This window comes from Megalobrama amblycephala, linkage group LG16, assembly GCF_018812025.1.
Source record: "Megalobrama amblycephala isolate DHTTF-2021 linkage group LG16, ASM1881202v1, whole genome shotgun sequence".
Taxonomy (NCBI): domain Eukaryota; kingdom Metazoa; phylum Chordata; class Actinopteri; order Cypriniformes; family Xenocyprididae; genus Megalobrama; species Megalobrama amblycephala.
In genome coordinates, this window is record NC_063059.1 from 7,686,011 (window position 1) to 7,707,019 (window position 21,009).

The 21,009-nt window shown below is 35.7% G+C and overlaps 1 protein-coding gene across 3 annotated transcripts in view; it reads right to left on the reverse strand.

Moving 5' to 3' along the window:
* stard13b (StAR-related lipid transfer (START) domain containing 13b) overlaps positions 1-21,009 on the reverse strand; it is a 106,365-nt gene that overhangs the window by 42,832 nt on the left and 42,524 nt on the right. Inside the window, exon 1 of one of the 3 annotated variants that reach the window (XM_048160096.1) lies at positions 12,433-12,831. The exons of the other annotated variants lie outside the window; for them this stretch is intronic. Within the exon in view, the coding sequence (XP_048016053.1) occupies positions 12,433-12,556 (124 nt within the window). The 5' untranslated portion in view covers positions 12,557-12,831. Of the gene's footprint in view, positions 1-12,432; positions 12,832-21,009 lie in introns of those variants that run through there. 3 annotated transcript variants of the gene reach the window in all.

The following is a 21,009-nucleotide window of genomic DNA, read 5'->3' on the forward strand; positions in this document are numbered from 1 at the left end:
AATCATTTATAATAAATTCTACAATATTCAATAAAAAGTTCCAAAAGTGACTAAATTGGCTGTAGAGGTTAAAAAAAAAAAAGGTGTCTTGTTGGTAAACTCGATCCCCAACCCCCTATTTGCTCTAAGCACAGTGGGGCTTCACCTTGTGAAACAGCCATTCATGCTAAAAAGGCCATTTCACACATTAAAATAGGTTGTAAAGGAAACACCTTAACTGTAATTCAAACACAAAGACCTTTCTTTATGCTGTAATATGTGCACTTTACCACCTGGCATATTTCTAAGTCCCCTTGTAGTCAATAATTTTATCTCTTAAAACTCATCTTTGATCACCAAAGTGATATATTTAAACATTTTTTCCTGTGGATAAAATTTCTTCATGCCTTAAAATAGCCTGAATGTAACTCTACATCCTTGCTTCATTTAGTATATATGGTTCTATGAATATGCAAATTAGCCCCGGCTCTACTCACTAGCACAAGCTCAGAGATGCACTCAGTCAACTTTACTGAGGTAATGGTGTCGTTTCTTACAACGGACACATGACGGTAATTAATATTAACCTTCTGCTTGACTACATTATCAAACAGCTGCTAATAATGTGTTGCTAATGTTACAAACCATGTTTCCGTTCGCCATCTGAGTCAGACAGCTGCCTTCTAAAAACGTCAGTAGAGAAAGTTCATCATAATATAGTAATATACATCATACACCCACTATATTGCTAAATCTACCGATTTTTCAAATCCACAGAAAAATAATATAAAATAATAAAAATAATAACCTTCTGTTGAGACTCCTCTGCTTCAGAGCGGTCATGGTTAATGATATGCTAAAGCCCGCCGGCAAGTTGACATGATTGGTTACAAGGTAGTTTGTGACGTCACAAACACCAGCGATTTCAAACCGTGTTTTTGAAACTGTCCTTAGATCACTGCAGTTTTAAAGAGAAAATACTCAGCAATGGTGTTGACTTATGAATTTGCACATGGTTTGTCTTAAAGCATATTAAAAACACCACATAGACATATAAACAACATTAAAAACTTGATTTTCACCACAGGGGGTCTTTATAACATGGTGCAAAAAAACAAAAAAAACATAAATAAATAAGTGAGTAATAACATGTCAACAATACACTTAGCTCTTAGGTCCACTTACATTATTAAAATTAAAATAATAAAATAATAAAAAAGATATTAAATGAAGAGTTTAGTTCCAAAACGCGATAAACGCCATTTAAAAAATAAATAAATAAAATTTTTAATTTTTAGTTTCCGCCAAAATCAGTATTGTATCTGGTCAGTATTGAAAAGTCATTTATTAATTTTGGGCAAAATGCGATATCCGTCGTGTTATTCTGTCATGTTTTCTCCCTTTCTTTCCAAAACGTGACGAAAGCCAGTCTTCTTTTTCTGCAGAATGCGATATATCCGCTTAACCAATCACAGCGCACCATTCCACGCACTGTAAACATTGAAGGCTTTTTTTAAAAGTCGTTTTTAATACCAATGTACTTGGCAAATGTGTTTATTTTGCCAGATGCTCTTTAATCGGTAATGACAAATAATTTATAACATTAACAAGATGACCCGTTGAATCAATTTTGGGAGCAACGGCTGAATGTACTAATTTTAGTAAAATGCCTGTATATAAGATAAATATTGGCAAAGTTTAGACTCTGTCATATATGTGAATCAACTTACTTTGTTGTGTATTTTCAATTTGAAAAATAACTTTTATATTGATGGATTAATTGCATTTTGAAAATAAAGTGTCATGGATTTATTGCATTTTGGGAAAAAAAAAATATGTTTTTATAATAAAATTTTTAAAATCAAAATGTAGATTTGAATTTTTAATGTTTTTATAACCAAAAGATGCTATATGAAAGTTTGAAACAGAAAATAGTGGTTTTCATCTTGCCAATTTCTTGGTAAAGTAAACACCTTTTTACTCAAATTAATCAAAATGGAGTTATTGCATTTTGGAACCAAACTCTTATATATAATTAAATTAATGATTTAAATAATAGTAAAGGTACTTTAATATATTGTATGACAATTACATATTTATGTATGTTTATTTTAATATTTTTAGCTATTATTGTGTTGAAAAAATTTATGTATATTACTTATCGGAAACAAATCAAAAATAATCAGTTGTATCAGTCATAATCAAGGCACAGCAGTCGATCTCTAATGTTTTGCTTTCCTCATTCACTTATATTTAACAAATGCTGATGCTTTAAAAAAGACAATTGAGATCTACATGAATTTTGTGCAATACAAATTTCCTTTCTACAAACCCGATTCCAAAAAAGTTGGGACACTGTACAAATTGTGAATAAAAACAGAATGCAATGATGTGGAAGTTTCAAATTTCAATATTTTATTAAAATACAACATAGATGACATATCAAATGTTTAAACTGAGAAAATGTATCATTTTAAGGGAAAAATAAGTTGATTTTAAATTTCATGGCATTAACATCTCAAAAAAGTTGGGACAAGGCCATGTTTACCACTGTGTGGCATCCCCTCTTCTTTTTATAACAGTCTGCAAACGTCTGAGGACTGAGGAGACAAGTTGCTGAAGTTTAGGAATAGGAATGTTGTCCCATTCTTGTCTAATACAGGCTTCTAGTTGCTCAGCTGTCTTTGGTCTTCTTTGCCGCATCTTCCTCTTTATGATTGCGCCAAATGTTTTCTATGGGTGAAAGATCTGGACTGCAGGCTGGCCATTTCAGTACCCGGGTCCTTCTTCTACGCAGCCATGATGTTGTAATTGATGCAGTATGTGGTCTGGCATTGTCATGTTGGAAAATGCAATAAGAGGTCTTCCCTGAAAGAGACGACATCTGGATGGGAGCATATGTTGTTCTAGAACTTGGATATACCTTTCAGCATTGATGGTGCCTTTCCAGATGTGTAAGCTGTCCATGCCACATGCACTCATGCAACCCCATACCATCAGAGATGCAGGCTTCTGAACTGATCGCTGAAAACAACTTGGGTTGTCCTTGTCCTCTTTAGTCCGGATGACATGGCGTCCCAGTTTTCCAAAAAGAACTTCAAATTTTGATTCGTCTGACCACAGAACAGTTTTCCACTTTGCCACAGTCCATTTTAAATGAGCCTTGGCCCAGAGAAAACGCCTGCGTTTCTGGATCATGTTTAGATATGGCTTCTTTTTTGACCTATAGAGTTTTAGCCGGCAACAGCGAATGGCGTGGTGGATTGTGTTCACCGACAATGTTTTCTGGAAGTATTTCTGAGCCCATGTTATGATTTCCATTACAGTAGCATTCCTGTATGTGATGCAGTGCCGACTAAGGGCCCGAAGATCACGGGCATCAAGTATGGTTTTCCGGCCTTGACCCTTACGCACAGAGATTGTTCCAGATTCTCTGAATCTTTGGATGATATTATGCACTGTAGATGATGATAACTTCAAACTCTTTGCAATTTTTCTCTGAGAAACTCCTTTCTGATATTGCTCCACTATTTTTGGCCGCAGCATTGGGGGAATTGGTGATCCTCTGCCCATCTTGACTTCTGAGAGACACTGCCACTCTGAGAGGCTCTTTTTATACCCAATCATGTTGCCAATTGACCTAATAAGTTGCAAATTGGTCCTCCAGCTGTTCCTTATATGTACATTTAAACTTTTCTGGCCTCTTATTGCTACCTGTCCCAACTTTTTTGGACTGTGTAGCTCTCATGAAATCCAAAATGAGCCAATATTTGGCATGACATTTCAAAATGTCTCACTTTCAATATCTTGATATGTTATCTATATTCTATTGTGAATAAAATATAAGTTTATGAGATTTGTAAAGTATTGCATTTCTTTTTTATTCACAATTTGTATAGTTTCCCAACTTTTTTGGAATCGGGTTTGTAGGTAGTTGCTTTGTAAGTACCAATAAAACAGATAACTCATGTCACGTGTACATGAATCTAATGTACTTGAATATAAATGTAGTGTAACTAAAATACCTATGGTGAACGTAATTCATAAAAAATGTAAGGCGCTCACAAGCTATACTAAAGCAATACTAGCTATACTAAAGGAAAACAATGCATAATTCTCTGAATTATGAAAATGAATGAATGGAAGTTTTGCAAGAGCATCTGTTCCATTGCTGCATGGAACAACCAGAGTCTTCAGACTGAAAATAGACTCCACTTCAGACTGAAAATAATTCCACCCTCTGTTGACTAAACTCCATCACTCTTAAGGCACTAGAGAACAGCACACAGTTACTGTTAGTATGTGTTATATGCCTCTCGCTCCTTGTCTATGTGTGAGTGAGCACATAAACACATGAACAGGGTACGAATGGGCAAGACACCAAGTTAAACACATTCTGTGCCCCCTCCCAGACTGGCACACACTAACCATACTAGAAATCATACAAAGACCGCAATTCAACCAGCGCCTGCAATCCTGCAGCTATTTATACATAAACTACCCCATCCCTCACTCCAACGCCCCTCACCACAGGAAAGTTTTCATGTTTTCTACTCTGTAACGGTTTTTAAGACCTTCTGTGCAGGTTGTGTCGCTACATTAAAAATGATCTCATATGTTGACCCAAAGCTTGAGCTTATAAACAAGGTACAGTTCGTGCTCTTGCAATCTAATAATGTACAAAGGTGCTCTTTTTACTACAGGTGTAACTTCCTGAGCAGGAGTTTGAGTGATCGACCAATTCTCTAATGGTGTGATTTGTTTTCCACACAGAACCACACAGATGATTCATGTTATTATCTATATAAAATGTTAAAAATGATACCAATAAAATGACTCACTTCAGGACAGAGTGTAAAACAGGCCGGCATACAATAATATTCCATTGAATTTTTTGTTTTTGGCCACAGTATAAATGATTAACAATTAAATGCTTTAAATATTTCATTGCTCATGTTTAGTAATCCTTCAGTCAATGACAGCGTACTCCTGTTTTGCACAGGTTTGGTTTATTTGGAGGAAATGGGTGGTCATAAGAGTACTACTATGCACTTCACTGACCCCATTTTACAGCACAATAAGCCTGAATGAAAAACTAAATCAGCTATTATATCATCATATATCATTATTCCAATCCCTTTAATTGGTCCATATAGACATATAATGGTATCTTTATTGGTTTTGCATGGAAATGGCTCACAAATACTCTCTGATTGATGAAGCACTGAAATAAAACTTTTAACAAACTTTAAACAAAAATTTAAAACAGCTACAACTGGTATAGATCAGTCAAATCAATTATCAGATGTTTATTTCAAGATAGCGAGAACAATGACGGGTTTTTATGACTACGCCTACTGCTACTATTTTGAGTGATAAAAAAATCGAGACTTTATTCCTTTATTAATTACTGGCCAAGATTGCCTTTTAGATTGTCACTTCTCCAACATATTTTAGCTTTATGTAGGAGAAGATGTGTTATTGAAAACAGATCAAACATCATTGTCATGCAGAACTGAGTACTTTGCCAGATTTAGCTCAATATTCAGAGCCAAACTTGCCACTGCCAAGTCTCTCATCATCTCTATACTGGAGCCAAAGATGAATGTCTGACAGCTCTCAGAATAAATGTATGCAAAAGTGGAGGAGAGAACAGACCCTCCTCACCACTCGCCAAAGAATGCACATTCCACATGCTCGCTCTCTCTCTCCTTCTCTCTCTTTCTCTCTCTCATTTGAAGGGACACTTTAGAACGATTGCAGTAATAGGATTATTAGGACCGCTATTATTAGTTTAAAATAAACAATTCTTAAACTACATATCCAAATTTTGAAAAATAATATTACTATACCAATTACGATAATAATTTGGATGCAAACCCATTTTCAGATATTGAATTTTGAGAATTAAAGGAGTCACGGCAATTTCCCTATTTTCCTATTTACTGACATATTGTACCATTAAAACATCCTGCAAGTTTCATAGCTTAAAACATCCTCCTCATTATAAACAGAGCAGTAATTTAATCAAGCTCCAAAAACAGCTCGTTTGGATATTGTGGGATCTGTGACGTCATATGGGCAAATACATTTGCATACGACTGTGATAGTGATATTGTCTACACTGGATGCGGCGCAACACGACACAACAAATTCCCAACAGTAAACACTTTCCCTGTTCTATTTCATAGTCCAAGTGCTTTGCAATGGTCGGTCTGTCGCGTTCAGTGTAGACAGCTTTTAGCTGTTGCTGCGCAACGCGAAAAAAGTCGTGTCTGGTGTAGACACAGTGTTATATTTCATTGCACCATAGGCTCCGCCCACTACCGTTCAGTCACTTAAAGCAGAACTAAGTAACTTTTTTTACCTTCATAAATAGTTTTCTAAGTCCTTACGATGGTTAATTGACATGTAGTGGTGTGTTTGAGGCGAGCACTAACCCCCTCTGGCACATCTACACCAGAAAACAGCACTTGCATGTTGAGCTTCGCCGACCCGACACAATCTCGCATTTGCTTTACGGTAATTCAAAAACAATGCATATATTATGACTTTATAAGACAATTTCGAAAATTACCCACCTCCATCGAGATTTCTTGTACTGTATTTGCAAAACTACTGCGCTGGTGAGCATTGTAGTCGTTGTAGTCCAGAGCTGCGCTTGGAGTATTTAGGACAGTGTGATTCACTGAAGGAACCTGTAGGGGGAGCTTCGCAAATCTTACTGAGCACTACGTCAAAAGCAAATAAATTATAATCACTGACTATACACTGGATACAGTATACAGATACACGTTCAATTTTTGACATACTCCACGCTCTTAAGTCTGCTGACAACTATGGAAGCTTGTTTCCGCCACTAAATAAGAAAATAAAAAAGGTAATTGCAACTTTTTATCTCACAATTCAGACTTTTTTCTCACAATTTCATCTTAAGATATAAACTCGCAATTCTTACCTTTTTCTCAGAATTGTGTGTTTATATCCCTCAATAAACTCGCAATTCTGAGAAAAAAAACGTCAGTCTTTTTTCAACCTCACAACTGGACATTATAACATGCAATTGCAAGTTTATACCTCACAATTCTGACTTTATAACTCGCAATTCTGACTTCATAACTCGCAATTCTGACTTCATAACTCGCAATTCTGACTTCATAACTCGCAATTCTGATTTCTTAACTCGCAATTCTGACTACATAACTCGCAATTCTGATTTAACTCGCAATTCTGACTTCATTCTGAACTCGCAATTCTGACTTCAAACTCGCAATTCTCGCAATTCTGACTTCTCGCAATTCTGAACTCACAATTCTGACTTCATAACTCGCAATTCTGATTTCTTATCGCAATTCTGACTTCATAACTCGCAATTCTGACTTCATAACTCGCAATTCTGACTTCATAACTCGCAATTCTGACTTCATAACTCGCAATTCTGACTTCATAACTCGCAATTCTGACTTCATAACTCGCAATTCTGACTTCATAACTCGCAATTCTGACTTCATAACTCGCAATTCTGACTTCATAACTCGCAATTCTGACTTCATAACTCGCAATTCTGACTTCATAACTCGCAATTCTGACTTCATAACTCGCATCAGCAATTCTGCAATTCTGACTTCATAACTCACAATTCTGACTTTATATCAGGCAATTCTGACTTCATAACTCACAATTCTGACTTTATATCAGCAATTCTGCAATCGCAATCTGACTTCATAACTCACAATTCTGACTTTATATCAGGCAATTCTGACTTCATAACTCACAATTCTGACTTTATATCACTTCATAACTCGCAATTCTGCAATTCTGACTTCATAACTCACAATTCTGACTTTATATCAGGCAATTCTGACTTCATAACTCACAATTCTGACTTTATATCAGGCAATTCTGACTTCATAACTCACAATTCTGACTTTATATCACACAATTCTGAAAAAAAATTCAGAATTATGAGATATAAATTTGCAACAGCGAGAAAAAAATGTCACAATTGTGAGATAAAAAGTCGCAATTACCTTTTTTTATTTTTTATTTCATGGCAGAAACAAACTTCCATACACAACAAGACAAATTTTATTTATTTTAATTTTTTTTTTTTTTTTTTGCATAAATAACTTTATTAACATTAAGTGAACCTCAAGAAACATTTTAAAATAATAAAAGAAATCCACCTCATGACTCCTTTAAAGATTTCTAATGGTATATTGGCTGTCAAGATTATTACAATTATTACAATCAACATGAAATCAAAATTGCTTGTTACTGCTCTTAATTACTTTTAGTTCCACTTACATTATCTTAAAAATATAAAATAGCAAAAGAATTTAATAGATAAAAAAATAAACAAATACATACATACACAAGAGTGATGATAGGAAAAGAATAAGATAAATTAAAGATCAATAAATAATGGAATAAATAATACACAAGAAGATAAGAAAAGTATAAAAAAGATAAAGCTAAATGAATTAATAAAGTAACAAGTGAATGAATGAATGAATGAATGAATGAATGAATGAATGAATGAATGAAGAGTAGTGTTAGTTCTAGTAGGTCACATCAGTAAAGCTCGCATCAGCTGAATCTCTTCGAATCAGACTGTCATTTGTCTTGATTTATGTTGTTACATTAAATTATTGTCATAAAGAACATTAATGATATCTGTAATACATTTCCCAACTGTATGCTAACTGTCAGTAATCTGTAATGATAGTAGTGCTGACAGAAATAAATAAAGAAGACAAGGTTTTTTTTTTTCTGATGACAAAAACTCATTCCTAAAAAATGATAATGAATCAAAACCAAGTTCCTCATCATCGGCAGATCAAAGCTTCCAGAAGGCCCTCGACTCTTGTACTCATGTGCGATGTTATTCCTTAACCTAGATAGAAGGTGAAGCCACCGCTCCATATTCAACCTAGCTGTCTCAACACGTTTGAACTCAATGGCAACAGCATAAAAGAAATCTCAACCTCAGATCTTTAAAGAGCACAGTGGATGTTTTTTTGGATGTTATACAGACAGCGCTACTTCACAGTCATCTTGGTACTTCATTTGTGTATTTTTCCACTTGCTGAGGCAGAAGCCAGAAGCATCTGCCAAGAAAGCGTTACTGTATTTGTACACCTTCATGAATTAATATCTACATTTTGATGGAAACAAAAATAAACAGTTTTGTGGCTTCCACAATCAGGTCAGATGAGGATTATCCACAAGAGAGGCCTGTCAGAATGACAGCTGATTCCTAATAAAATGTCCTGGCTGAGAAACTCTGGTCTGGGATGCTGACTCCACAACTTGTGCGCATAGAGAGCGAAGATATCAACACAGCCAGTGGAAAGAAAAGTTATCGGCATAATATTTACTCTGTGGATTTCTGGGAAGGGCCGCTGAATATGGGCAGCTGCCAGATAAAACCAGCAGGTGCGTGAGATTCGCTCCAGGCAGGGAGAGACGGCAGACAACGAAATGTTTCTGCTGTCTCCTCTGAATTCTGGTTTGATTGAATCTCCCATTGAAAATGTCAAAGCTGCATCACATTTATGAGTTTCCTCTGCTTTAAGGAATCTGGTCTTTTCTTTAAGCATAACTTTATATGGTAACACCGACTGGACCGTGTGCAAAACGAGCTAAATGTTGTAATCAGTCTTTCCCGTGGCCCATGATAGCTGTTGCTTTTAGTTTAAAGGTGCACTATGTATTATTTTCTGTCCGCTAGAGGTCTATTCAAAACAAAGGCGTAGCTTGATGACGCCAAGTTTGAGTGCGGAATCTTGGGACATGTGGTCTTCACCTCACAGCTGGTGGAAAATAATTGGGATAGGACTCGGGAAGAAATCATGTTCATGGATGCAATTATTAACGTTATTGTAGTATGAAGCAGAGCAGGACCGAGTGTTGTGGGAGCTGAATGAGGCGCTGGAGCGATTGCGCAACACGCCTCACGAGCAGCGGGACTTTTATTATGACACAGTCACCGGCGCTTCCAACCTTCCGGTCATGAGTATGAGGTAACACAGCTCTGTTTATCATATTAGATACATTTGAGAGTGTTGAAAATGATGTTATAACGTTACTCTGTGCGTTCGCTCAGCGGCTGCTGTGAGGCACTTGTTGCACACTGCAGTAAGATAGATCGATTTTAGAATATCATATTAAATGCTGGATGGCTTGTGTTGATAAATGGCATGTAATTAATTTTAAAACTTATTGTATGATGGAGAAAATGCTGTATTACTGTTACTAAAAATAAAGCTGCATCTGATTATGCTATGTTAGCTACTTCACAAAATAGTGTTTTACTCTGAGGCATGGTAAAGCACGGTACTCGCAAAAAATCAAGAAAATTAGATTTAAACAATAAGACTAAACATGTTGAGCTATATAACAACAATTAGTTTTCTGTACCATATATTGTTCCATTCTCTATTAAAACGTGTAATATTTTAAAGCGGAAACCAAAAGGGTAACGCGGGTATGACGCAATTGACAGGCGACTCCTCACACGTCCCGGAGCCTTGGTTAAAAGTGCAATTTTCTCATGATTTACAAATAGTTGCAAACATTTGGGATTTCGTAAGTACTCAAGTGAACAAAATACGTAACACCGGCCTAGTGTTTTTTGGATATTTTACTGCAAAATTCTTACATATTGCACCTTTAAGTGGCTCTTTAGCAAATGGCTTGTCAGGAGATTTGAATGATGCCTAGGTGTGCTAGCCTATGATCATGAAACAAAAGTTTTGAACAAAAGTTTTGAAATGGATACCATAATGCAACCAATAATGCAATCCCACACAAATCCCTCATTCTACAGTATGTGGGCTGCCATGCTTTAGTCTTGGATGCTACATGCCATTCAAAAGTTTTATTCAGCAAAGAAGCATTAAAATGACAGTAAAGGCATTTATAATGTTACAAAAAAATCTGTTTTCAATAAATAAGGTTCTTTTGAACTTGCTATTCATCAAAGAATCATGGTTTGCACAAAAATATTAAGCAGCAAAACATTGATAATAATAAGAAATGTTTATTGAGCAGCAAATCATCTTATTAGAATAATTTCTGAAGGATCATGTGACACTGAAGACTGGAGTAATGAAGCTGAAAAGTCAGGAATAAATTACATTTTAAAATATATTAAAATAAAAAGTTATTTTAAACTGTAATAATATTTCACAATTTTGCTGTTTTTACTGTATTAATAATTAAATAAATTCAGCTTTAGTGACTTCTTACTGACCCCAAACTTTTGAACGGTATCACAATTTCAAATTGTCTAAAACTTTGCTTTGAAGGACAAAACTGAAAGGTGGAGCTCTATCTGCCACAATATCCTTCATGGTTGAACTTTTAATAGAGGCTCAAGTCAGACTGAAATATATCCCTCTTGGGAGCCACACTGATCTTTCCACTGTCATGCCTCAAAGGGCTCCTCATTGTTTGGCATGTGTATAAACAGCCAGGCCAGATCGTGCACATGACTGCCACCTACAAAGCACATCACTGAAATACATATATGGAAATGAACCTGATAAGCATGCCAAAAATGCCTCGAACATTTCATCACCATCCCCATGGTAGCCCAAATAAACAAAGAACCTTGAACAAAACAAATATACAAGCTGTTAAAGATTTAGATCTACTAACATCAGAGTTTTAATTACTGTCAAATATAACAAACAGATGGGCCACCATAAAGCACTCCAACAGAAGAGAGAAACTCCAATCTGAAACATGATTACTCGTGTTTTCCACTAAGGCACAACGTTGCAATGACTGACATCTAGTGGTCAAACATTGTCGTTAAGTGTTCTGAATCAACAGAGGTTTAAGTCAATAGAAGTAAATAGTAGTTTCTAAAAATTAAATTAAATAAAATTTCCACTTTAACATATAAGATTAAAAGCTGAAAGTACTGCCAGTAGAACATAGATGATGCAAAACTCCCCATTCGTTGTGTATAAAATGAAGCTGCTGTATATGTAGGCTACACTTATTAGTATAAGTAGTAGCCTAGGCTATATTTCTGAGGGCTATTTTCAGGTCGGGTATGCTGATACACGAGCTTTAAATTATAAACGTAAAACATTTATTAACAGCCATATTTGTTGGCTAAAACAATGTTTTGATATGTTATTATGTTACCTTGCTCCATGAATTGTTTGACAATGTTTGTGTTAGCTATAACTCTTTAAATGCCGCTGAAAATCCTGTAAGGCTGGTTATATTATGACAAGGTGCCCAATGTTAAATTAACTTTAATTTTTATCATAATGGTGGACATGTTCAGTTCAGTCTATTTTAAACTTCAACATCAATACTCTATAATCAGAATACATTAATTGAATTCAAACTATGCTGTGCACGTCGTCATATCACTTGTCATTTCGCTACAACGCAGCCACTCGCGTGAACTTTTACTACAGTGTCACTAACCTGCAAGTCGTCTCTCCCTGACACTTTTCCACAATAAATCCCAAGCTTTGGACGTGGATTCTCTGAGTTGCTCACTGAATGACCGCCTGAGTGTCAGTGTGAGAGACTTTCGTTTCGCTGTCATCGTCAATCAGCGCTCATAATAATCAATCAGTGGCTCGCGCGCGAACTCCCGTTATATCTCACAGATAGCGAGACTCCTTGTACTTTTCTTCACCTGGCCCGCAGCCACAAACCGCAACGGGAAACTTTTCCGAAAAATAAATGCATATCGAAACGAAAAATGTGGTTATATTCTCCAAAATAATCCAGTTTAAACCACGCGTTGGTAAAGGACGCGCAGCCGCTGTCTGGAGTCGCCGTGTGTTGCAGAGCAGATGTGGGTTTGTTTGAAGTTTCTCCTTCAGCTTGTAACATATGATCACTCTCTCTCTCACACACACACACTCTCTCTCTCTCTCTCTCTCTCTCTCTCTCTCTCTCTCTCTCTCTCTCTCTCTCCTTCATCACCCTCTCTGCTGGAGGACTTCATTTCACAGCCCACCGTCAAGCAAGCCTCACCAAAAATCTCAGTTCATGCACTCCATATTAGTTCCTCATTTTGGTATTAAGAAAATGCTGTATTTGTAAAAAAAAAAACAAAAAAACAAAAAAAACAACGTAAAATATGAATAATTACTATATACCATGTATTTGTTGGAAATGTAGGCTATATTTTAGGCTAATTATTAAAATATGCAAATGCATACAGTGCATTTGTGAATAAATATACATTTTAGAATATTACATATTATATTATAAACAATAGGCCTATATATTCTTGAGAGTGACTTTTCAAATACTCCAGGCAAAAAACTCTGCTCACATACTCTGGTCTGGAGAACAAAAATATAATGTAATGTACTAACAAAATAAGTTATTTCTATGTTAGATTGAAAATAGTAAATACAAAGTGTACAGAAATGAAGGTACTGCTGGGTCATGCTGAGGAAGGGTAGACATACCATGAACACTGACGGCTCATTTAATTATGGGCCTCTATGGATTCCATTTTGGACTCAGCATGGCATTATCATCATAACAGAGAGGAGACTGCTTTGTGTGACAGGTTTTCTGTCTGTAATGTGAAGGGTTGATCCAAGCTGAGATGTCTGGGATGGAAAAATTAGGTGACGGCAAAAAGAGAAATGAATGCCTTTCACATAAATGATTACTGCATACAGTTAAACTCGTAACAGATTACTATCAGGGTCTATTCATCCTGGATCCAGGATTTGTTATAAAATGAATGAGGTTTAGCTTTGCTCTAACATAAAGTAGTGCAGTATTTGTTGTCTTTTGAGGTCAGAGAGAACGGTGTTAACCGGCGAGTCATGTGTCTAGTTAGGGAACAGGTAGGTGTGTGGCCTTTATTAAGGTGAGTGTTAATGCGCCTGAGTTTTATTCACTAATGGAGTCATCTGATGGGAAAAATCTCCCGGGAGAACAGGGGGTCATCTGCTGTGCTTCAGCTTACGTGTCAAAGGTCAAAGGTTAGGGCCAAACTTTTCCCCTCTTGCGGGATCTGCAGTGGAATGCCTGGCTTGGCGATACGACCGTCTGACCACTTAAAGAAAAGACTAGGAATTTGGTGAGGTCGACCAAATTTGAATTGAATATATATTATATATGTATCATTGTGAAGTTTTATTAAGTGTTAACAATGAGATTGTGTGGTTTTTATAATCAGTTAACACTGCTTTTGTCATTCTTTAACAAGATGGACAAAATTTATCACCAAAAAACTCATTCGGTTTAACCAAAAATTTGGTTATACCGAATGACAATATTTTCAAACAATGCTAACAGGCTGATATCTAGCTAGCTAGCAAAAGGACAATCAAAGATGTTATATTTTGTACAAGTTTTTAAAATATTACAACATTTTCCATGTTTTATAGCGGTTGTACCAAATGACCTGATGTTTCGGGACATGCGCATGAGCAAATGAATTTTTCAAATAGTTAAAAGAGAGTTAGTTACTTTGCTTCATGATCATGTGGTTCTTTGCAGGTGTCTGAATGATGTCACATCCTGTCACATGATATTGACCGCATGACTTGATCCAAAATCCCTTTTATATTGGTTACTCTGAATGACATCAATGAAATTAATTTTTCCGGACATTCTTTCTCATAACAAAGCAACGACTTGTACACATAATTTTAATACCATTTTGCACTATGTTGATATATAATGTTTTAAAATCATGCCAGAATAAAAAATATACACATTTATTACATTTTAAGATATTTTAATCACAAATGAAATGGCTGTTTTGGCCTTTGGATGGTTAAACCGAATGACATTTTGACACTTTGTTTTTGACTTTTTGTTTTTATTATGATTAAGGCCTCTAAAAATGCCCCCTCAAATCATTGACCCCTGATATATATAACACATATATATATATATATATATATATATATATATATATATATATATGCAATATATATGCATAATCACATGCATTTTAGAACTATATTTATATAATTTATTTATAAATAAATCATATATATACTATTGATATATAGCATATACAGTAAATAGTGTATATGTAGTAAAAATCAGCATAGTGTATGTATAAATACACACACACTACATTAATGATTAATGATAAATTAATTTTTTTCTGCTTTAGTTACTTTTTTAAGATAGATAAATAGATTAGATAGACCTCTATTAAAATACACAAATACAGTGTTTCTTAACTAACTTCAATATCTTGACTTGAGTGGTTCAAAAAATAAGATAACAAAATGAAGACCACCTAAACGACAGCTTTCTATTCTCAGATTCATTTGTCTAACACACAGACAGCTTAATACTGCAAAGTAAGGTTGTGTCTGTCCTCCTCAGCAACTGTCTCACTCCATCACTGCTCCAGCTGGCTGTTCTGAGCCCTTGATCTCCTGTCTGTCAGCAGCTGATCTCTTCGAGAGACCCATCACTTTAAACTTCAGTACAGGGCAGGCTTTCCATTATAAAACCAGTCCAGGGAGCAAAATACCAAACTAGCGGTCAGCACAACCTTGACGACTCTCAGCCTCGCTGTCAAAGCGGTAGATGCTGAATGTGTCATCTGCTGTCTGTGCCGTCACGCTGCATTTACAATGAAATAACCAGAAAGTATTAAACCATAACTTACACTATATACAATTTGATACGGATTCATAACTGCTCCAAATGTCTCATTAAATAAACTGATCTTGGAGATTAAAATCGAAATGGATATTGTGAAAGAAATCAGTCAGCTCAGATGTGGATCTATGAGTGCTTATATGAAGTAACTGAATAATTAGTTTCATAGAATTGCATAGCAAACCCCCAACGTTTGCCAGAGAGAATATGAATGTCATACAGATGACTCGATGGACTTCTGCCAGGCAGCACATTTGCACAGTAGCCAAGCTGGTGTCTCTGCATTCTCACCAGCATCGAGGCACGCAATTGAAACCACATGGACTGCCGAAATTCCTCGTTTAAAAATATTTGAGCCTATTTAACGCAAGCCTTTAGTCGCTGTCTGGTCCTGTGCTCAGTAATGGGGTCATGCGGGTCACGTTCCTGATCAAAGCCTTTGACAGGAAACCCCACGCTCATGGCTCCGTGCTATCATTCCTTTTGCTGTGACGTTTTCAGCATAATAAGATTGTTGATATCGAGGATAAGATTATTATGGCTAGTCTATAGGAGGATACGCACAGGAAGCAGTGACGTAAGGGGAGGAAGTGGTTGTCAGAATGTGAAGGGCTGTCCACACAAACCCACTGGGGTTGCTTGTTTTGGCAAGACCCCATCAAGCTCTTATCTTCTTTCCAAACAGACCCTTTAGGCTGCATATGCAAATACAATGCACTTTGTTCCTCTTCAAAGTCACCATGAAATGGACAATTTTTTGGAATATTGTAGTATTTATCATAAATTTCCATGCACGTCATTTAAAAAAAAACAAATAAATAAATAATTTGCTTTTGTATCGACATCTCTTCTCTTGACATGTTTACTGGCGCAAGACGGTGGGACAACCTGTCACTCACATGACATCACGGCAGTTGAAAACCACAACCATCCAATGATCCAATCAATTCCCGATCGGACAAAATAGAGGCCTGGCCAAGATTTTTTTCATGTTCGAGAAGCCGTTTCACTCGGATATATGTCACAATAGGGAAGAAAAGACTATCGCAACTTCCATTTCATGCCAATTTTAAAGGGTTAGTTCACCAAAAATGAAAATTCTGTCATTAATTACTCACACTCATGTCGTTCCACACCCCTAAGACCTTCGTTCATCTTCGGAACACAAATTAAGATAATTTTGATGAAATCCAAGAGGTATATAACGCGTTCAGAGACAGCAATTTAACCACTACTTTCAAGGTCCAGAAAGGTACTAAAGACATTATTAAAACCATTGACGTGACTTCTGTGTCATTCCCATATGCTGTTTACATTCAGCGCTTACAAGTTCTACATCAGAACACGGGCTCAGTATTTAGTTGTTATTTTTGTTTTGTTTTTGTTCACTCTCGTCACTTCGTAAAATTAAGTTGAACCACTGCAGTCACATCGACTGTTTAAACAATGTCTTTAGTACCTTTCTGGACCCTGAAAGTGGTGGTTATATTGCTGTCTATGGAGGAGTCATATACTGTACCTCTTGGATGTCATCAAAAATATCTTAATTTGTGTTCCAAAGATGAACGAAGGCCTTACGGGTGTAGAACAACATGAGGGTGAGTAATTAATGACAGAATTTTCATTTTTGGGTGAATTAACACTTTAAGGTGCAAAATGGCTGAAAATAAGTTTATCGGAAAGACTTGAGCAGCATTAATCATCACTAACCTCATGCCTTGTGTTCCCACACATCTAAATAAAATATGTATTCACCGCAAGTGGTTTCATTTAATCTACACTATGAATTATACATGAAACCGCATGTGATCTTCTCTTGCACCTCTTGTTTGTTTGGCTACAAGCCCAGTGACTTGAGCTCCAGACTGACCACTGAGCTGCAATGAGAAAAGGCCCAGATGTTGAGAAGCTGATTTTTTTTTTTTCCGGGCTCCAATTGGCCCACTCACTTGGCCGTGAGGTCCCAAGCCAGGCTCCAGGAATCCTCCGGAGGGATCACGCTTCCCAGCCTAATGCATTCAAGGCGTGGAATTCTCCCCCAACCACCCTTTTCTCCCACTCACACTCACCCATCCTTATGCATGCACTATACATTTCCTGAGCAAATATTCCCAAGCCAGGCCTGCAGTTTTCCAGAGAAAATCACAAATGTAATGTATATGTGATTTTAGATTCAGGGCTTGAGGGGGAGGAAAGGCCTTAAAGCAATAGAGTGAATGTGATTCATTGTGTAAAACATCATCAGGTCATCACTTCAGAATCATGAGGTTAGACGTATATTGTTAAATCGCTGTTACACTAAGTGTAATTGAGTGACTGTGGTTATGTTTGGAATAGCATACTGGCATACTACTCTTCCTATTTTTGCAGTACACTGAATGTGCAACTCCTTTCTGGAGTGACATATTAAAGGGTTAGTTCACCAAAAATGAAAATCATTACTCTCTCACCCTCATGTCATTCCACACCCGTAAGACCTTAGTTCATCTTCAGAACACAAATTAACATATTTTTGATATAATCATCACTTTCAAGGTCCAGAAAGGCATTGTTAAAACAGTCGACATGACTGCAGTGATTCAACCTTAATTTTATGAAGCGACAAGAATACTTTTTGTGCGCAAAAACAAAACAAAAATAACCACTTTATTCAACAATATCTTCTAATAGCTAAATAAATTAACGAACACATGTGACTGTACAGTACAGAACAAACAACTGAACAAATGAGTGAAGGAACAAACAGGCAAATTGATGAATCAATTAAATAATCAATAAATAGTAAAAGAATCAATGGACACTGGAAGATTTGCTAGTTACTTGTAACTGAATGAACAGAACGAACAAACTGCAAACAAACAAACTGCTAAATCAATAAATAGTAACAGAATCAACAGTCACCATAATATTTGCTAGCCACTTGTGACTTAACAAACAGAATGAATAAACTAAACAAACAAACAAACAAACTGAATCAAATGAATTAATCAACGAATAGTAACAGAATGAACAGCTACAACAATATGTGACTGAACGAACCGTATTAATCAACTGATCGAACAAACAAACATCTGAATCGTTTAATGAACAACCAGGTAAATGAATGAATCAATAAGTGAATCAATAAATGGTAACAGATTCAACAGCTACTGCAATATTTGCTAGTAACTTGTGACTGAATGAACAGAATTAATAAAATGAATGAACAAACAAACAACTGAATCAATGAATGAATTAATGAACTGTAATAGAATCAACAACTGCTATAATTATGCTATAAACACTTGTGACTGAACGAAGAGAATAAACGACTGAACGAACAAACAACCAACCAAATGAATGAATCAATGAATAGTAATGGAATCAATGGTCACTATAATACTTGTGACTGAACCAAAATAATTAATTAACTGTACAAACAAACAAATAAATGAATCAATGAAAAGTAACAGAATAAACAGCAACTGAAATATTTGCTAGCCTCTGAAATGAACAGAATGAATGAACTAAATGAACAAACAACTGAATCAATAAATGAGTCAATGAACAATAACAGAATATAGTCTCTCTAATATTTGCTAACCGTTTGTGACTGAACAGAATTAATGAACTGAACAAACAACTGAATCAATTAATGAACAACCAGGTAAATTAATTATTTAAATGAATCAATAAATAGTAACAGAATCAATAGCTACTATAATATTGGCTATTAACATGTGACTAAACAAACAGAACAAATAAACTGAATGAACAAACAAACAATGGAATTAATCAATAAAAGAATAACAGAATCAACAGTGACTATAATATTTACAAGTCACTTGTGACTAAACAAAATGAGCGAACGACTGAATGAACAAACAAACAACTGGATCAATGAATGAATCAATTAACAGTAACAGAAGAGTCACTATAATATTTGCTAGCCATTTGTAAATGAATGAACAGATGGAAAAAACTGAACAAAAGAAGCAAAACATCTGAATCATTAATAAACAAATAAACGAATAGTAGCGCAGCCATCGTATTTTTGTCACTTGGGACCAGAGCATGCTATACTTAGTGAAATAATGTAGATAATCACACAAAGAATTACACACACACAGACCTCATGAAGGGGCCAGAGGGGGTCTGTGAATGCTATTGTTTCACTGTTGCAAACTAGCAGTATGACAAAGCATGTAATGCTGTCAAGTCAGAATCTGTTAGGACTCAACCAACCACAAAAGTCCATGAGAAAACATATACAATCACACACACCACCTGGCTTCTATTAGCAGAGAGGGGATTATAACACACACACACACAGACACACTGTGCCCTCTTACCCAATTTGCATGTACGCAAGCTGTGATTTGTGCACTAGAACACACTGTATGTGCCTCTGTATGTGCAAAATTCCATTTTAATGCAAATGACTCAAGCTGTCTACTGGCTGAATGTAATATAAGTGGTTACCATCTGATTTTAGTCAACATTTGATTTGATTTGTATCACAAAAAATCCAATGACATCTGTACAGCCCAACCCGACCCAATACAGGATAAAACAACAAACAAGCTAAGAAACAAGAGAATCAAATTTTCTTTTCATACCATCTTACATCTTTGCAGCAGAATAATACAATTGAGAAGTATCTTTTGCTAAAGCAAGATGGGAAATTAATCCTAGATTAGATTTAAATTTAGAGATTTAAACAGACTAAAATCTATTAAATCTGTCAGGGAAAAAAAAAAAAAAAATTTCTGACTAGCAAAACACAACAGTCAGCCAAATCTACTAAATGTCAGGCTGTTCACTTACAACACAATGAATTAATAGGCAGAATTATAAAAAAGAAAACAGAAGATGATCCAGGCGAGATACTCGGCACAAAACCAAAAGTAGAACATCTGTTGATTCTTTGTTGCCTCTTTGATTGCAAGGCTAAATTGTTTAATAAGCACTTAACCACAAGAAAGCCCCACTATCCTGCAGGGAAACAGCGGCTTTGCATAACTGTACGAGCATGAGCCTCAGAAGAGGCTGAATTGTTTGGATAAGTAAGCAAAAATAGCCTCAAAATAAAAAAAACTGCAATGTATTAATACTAAAGGCCAACAATATGCAAAAGTTCTAACACAATGATTTCACTTTTACTTTGTCTTTACATTTTAACAGTTTGGAATTAAACATCTAAATTTCAAAATTCCATTGCTAAATTACAGGACAATGTGGTTATAATTTGCCAGTAAGGCCCAAATGCTGTACAAATATAAACATGTATAAACTAGTTTGTATTTGGAATGACTATGAATTTGTTTTTTATTATTTAAAAAAAAAAAAAAAAACTTTTGTTCAGGAAGGACACATTAAATTGATAAAAAATGAACGTAAATACATTTACAATGTTGC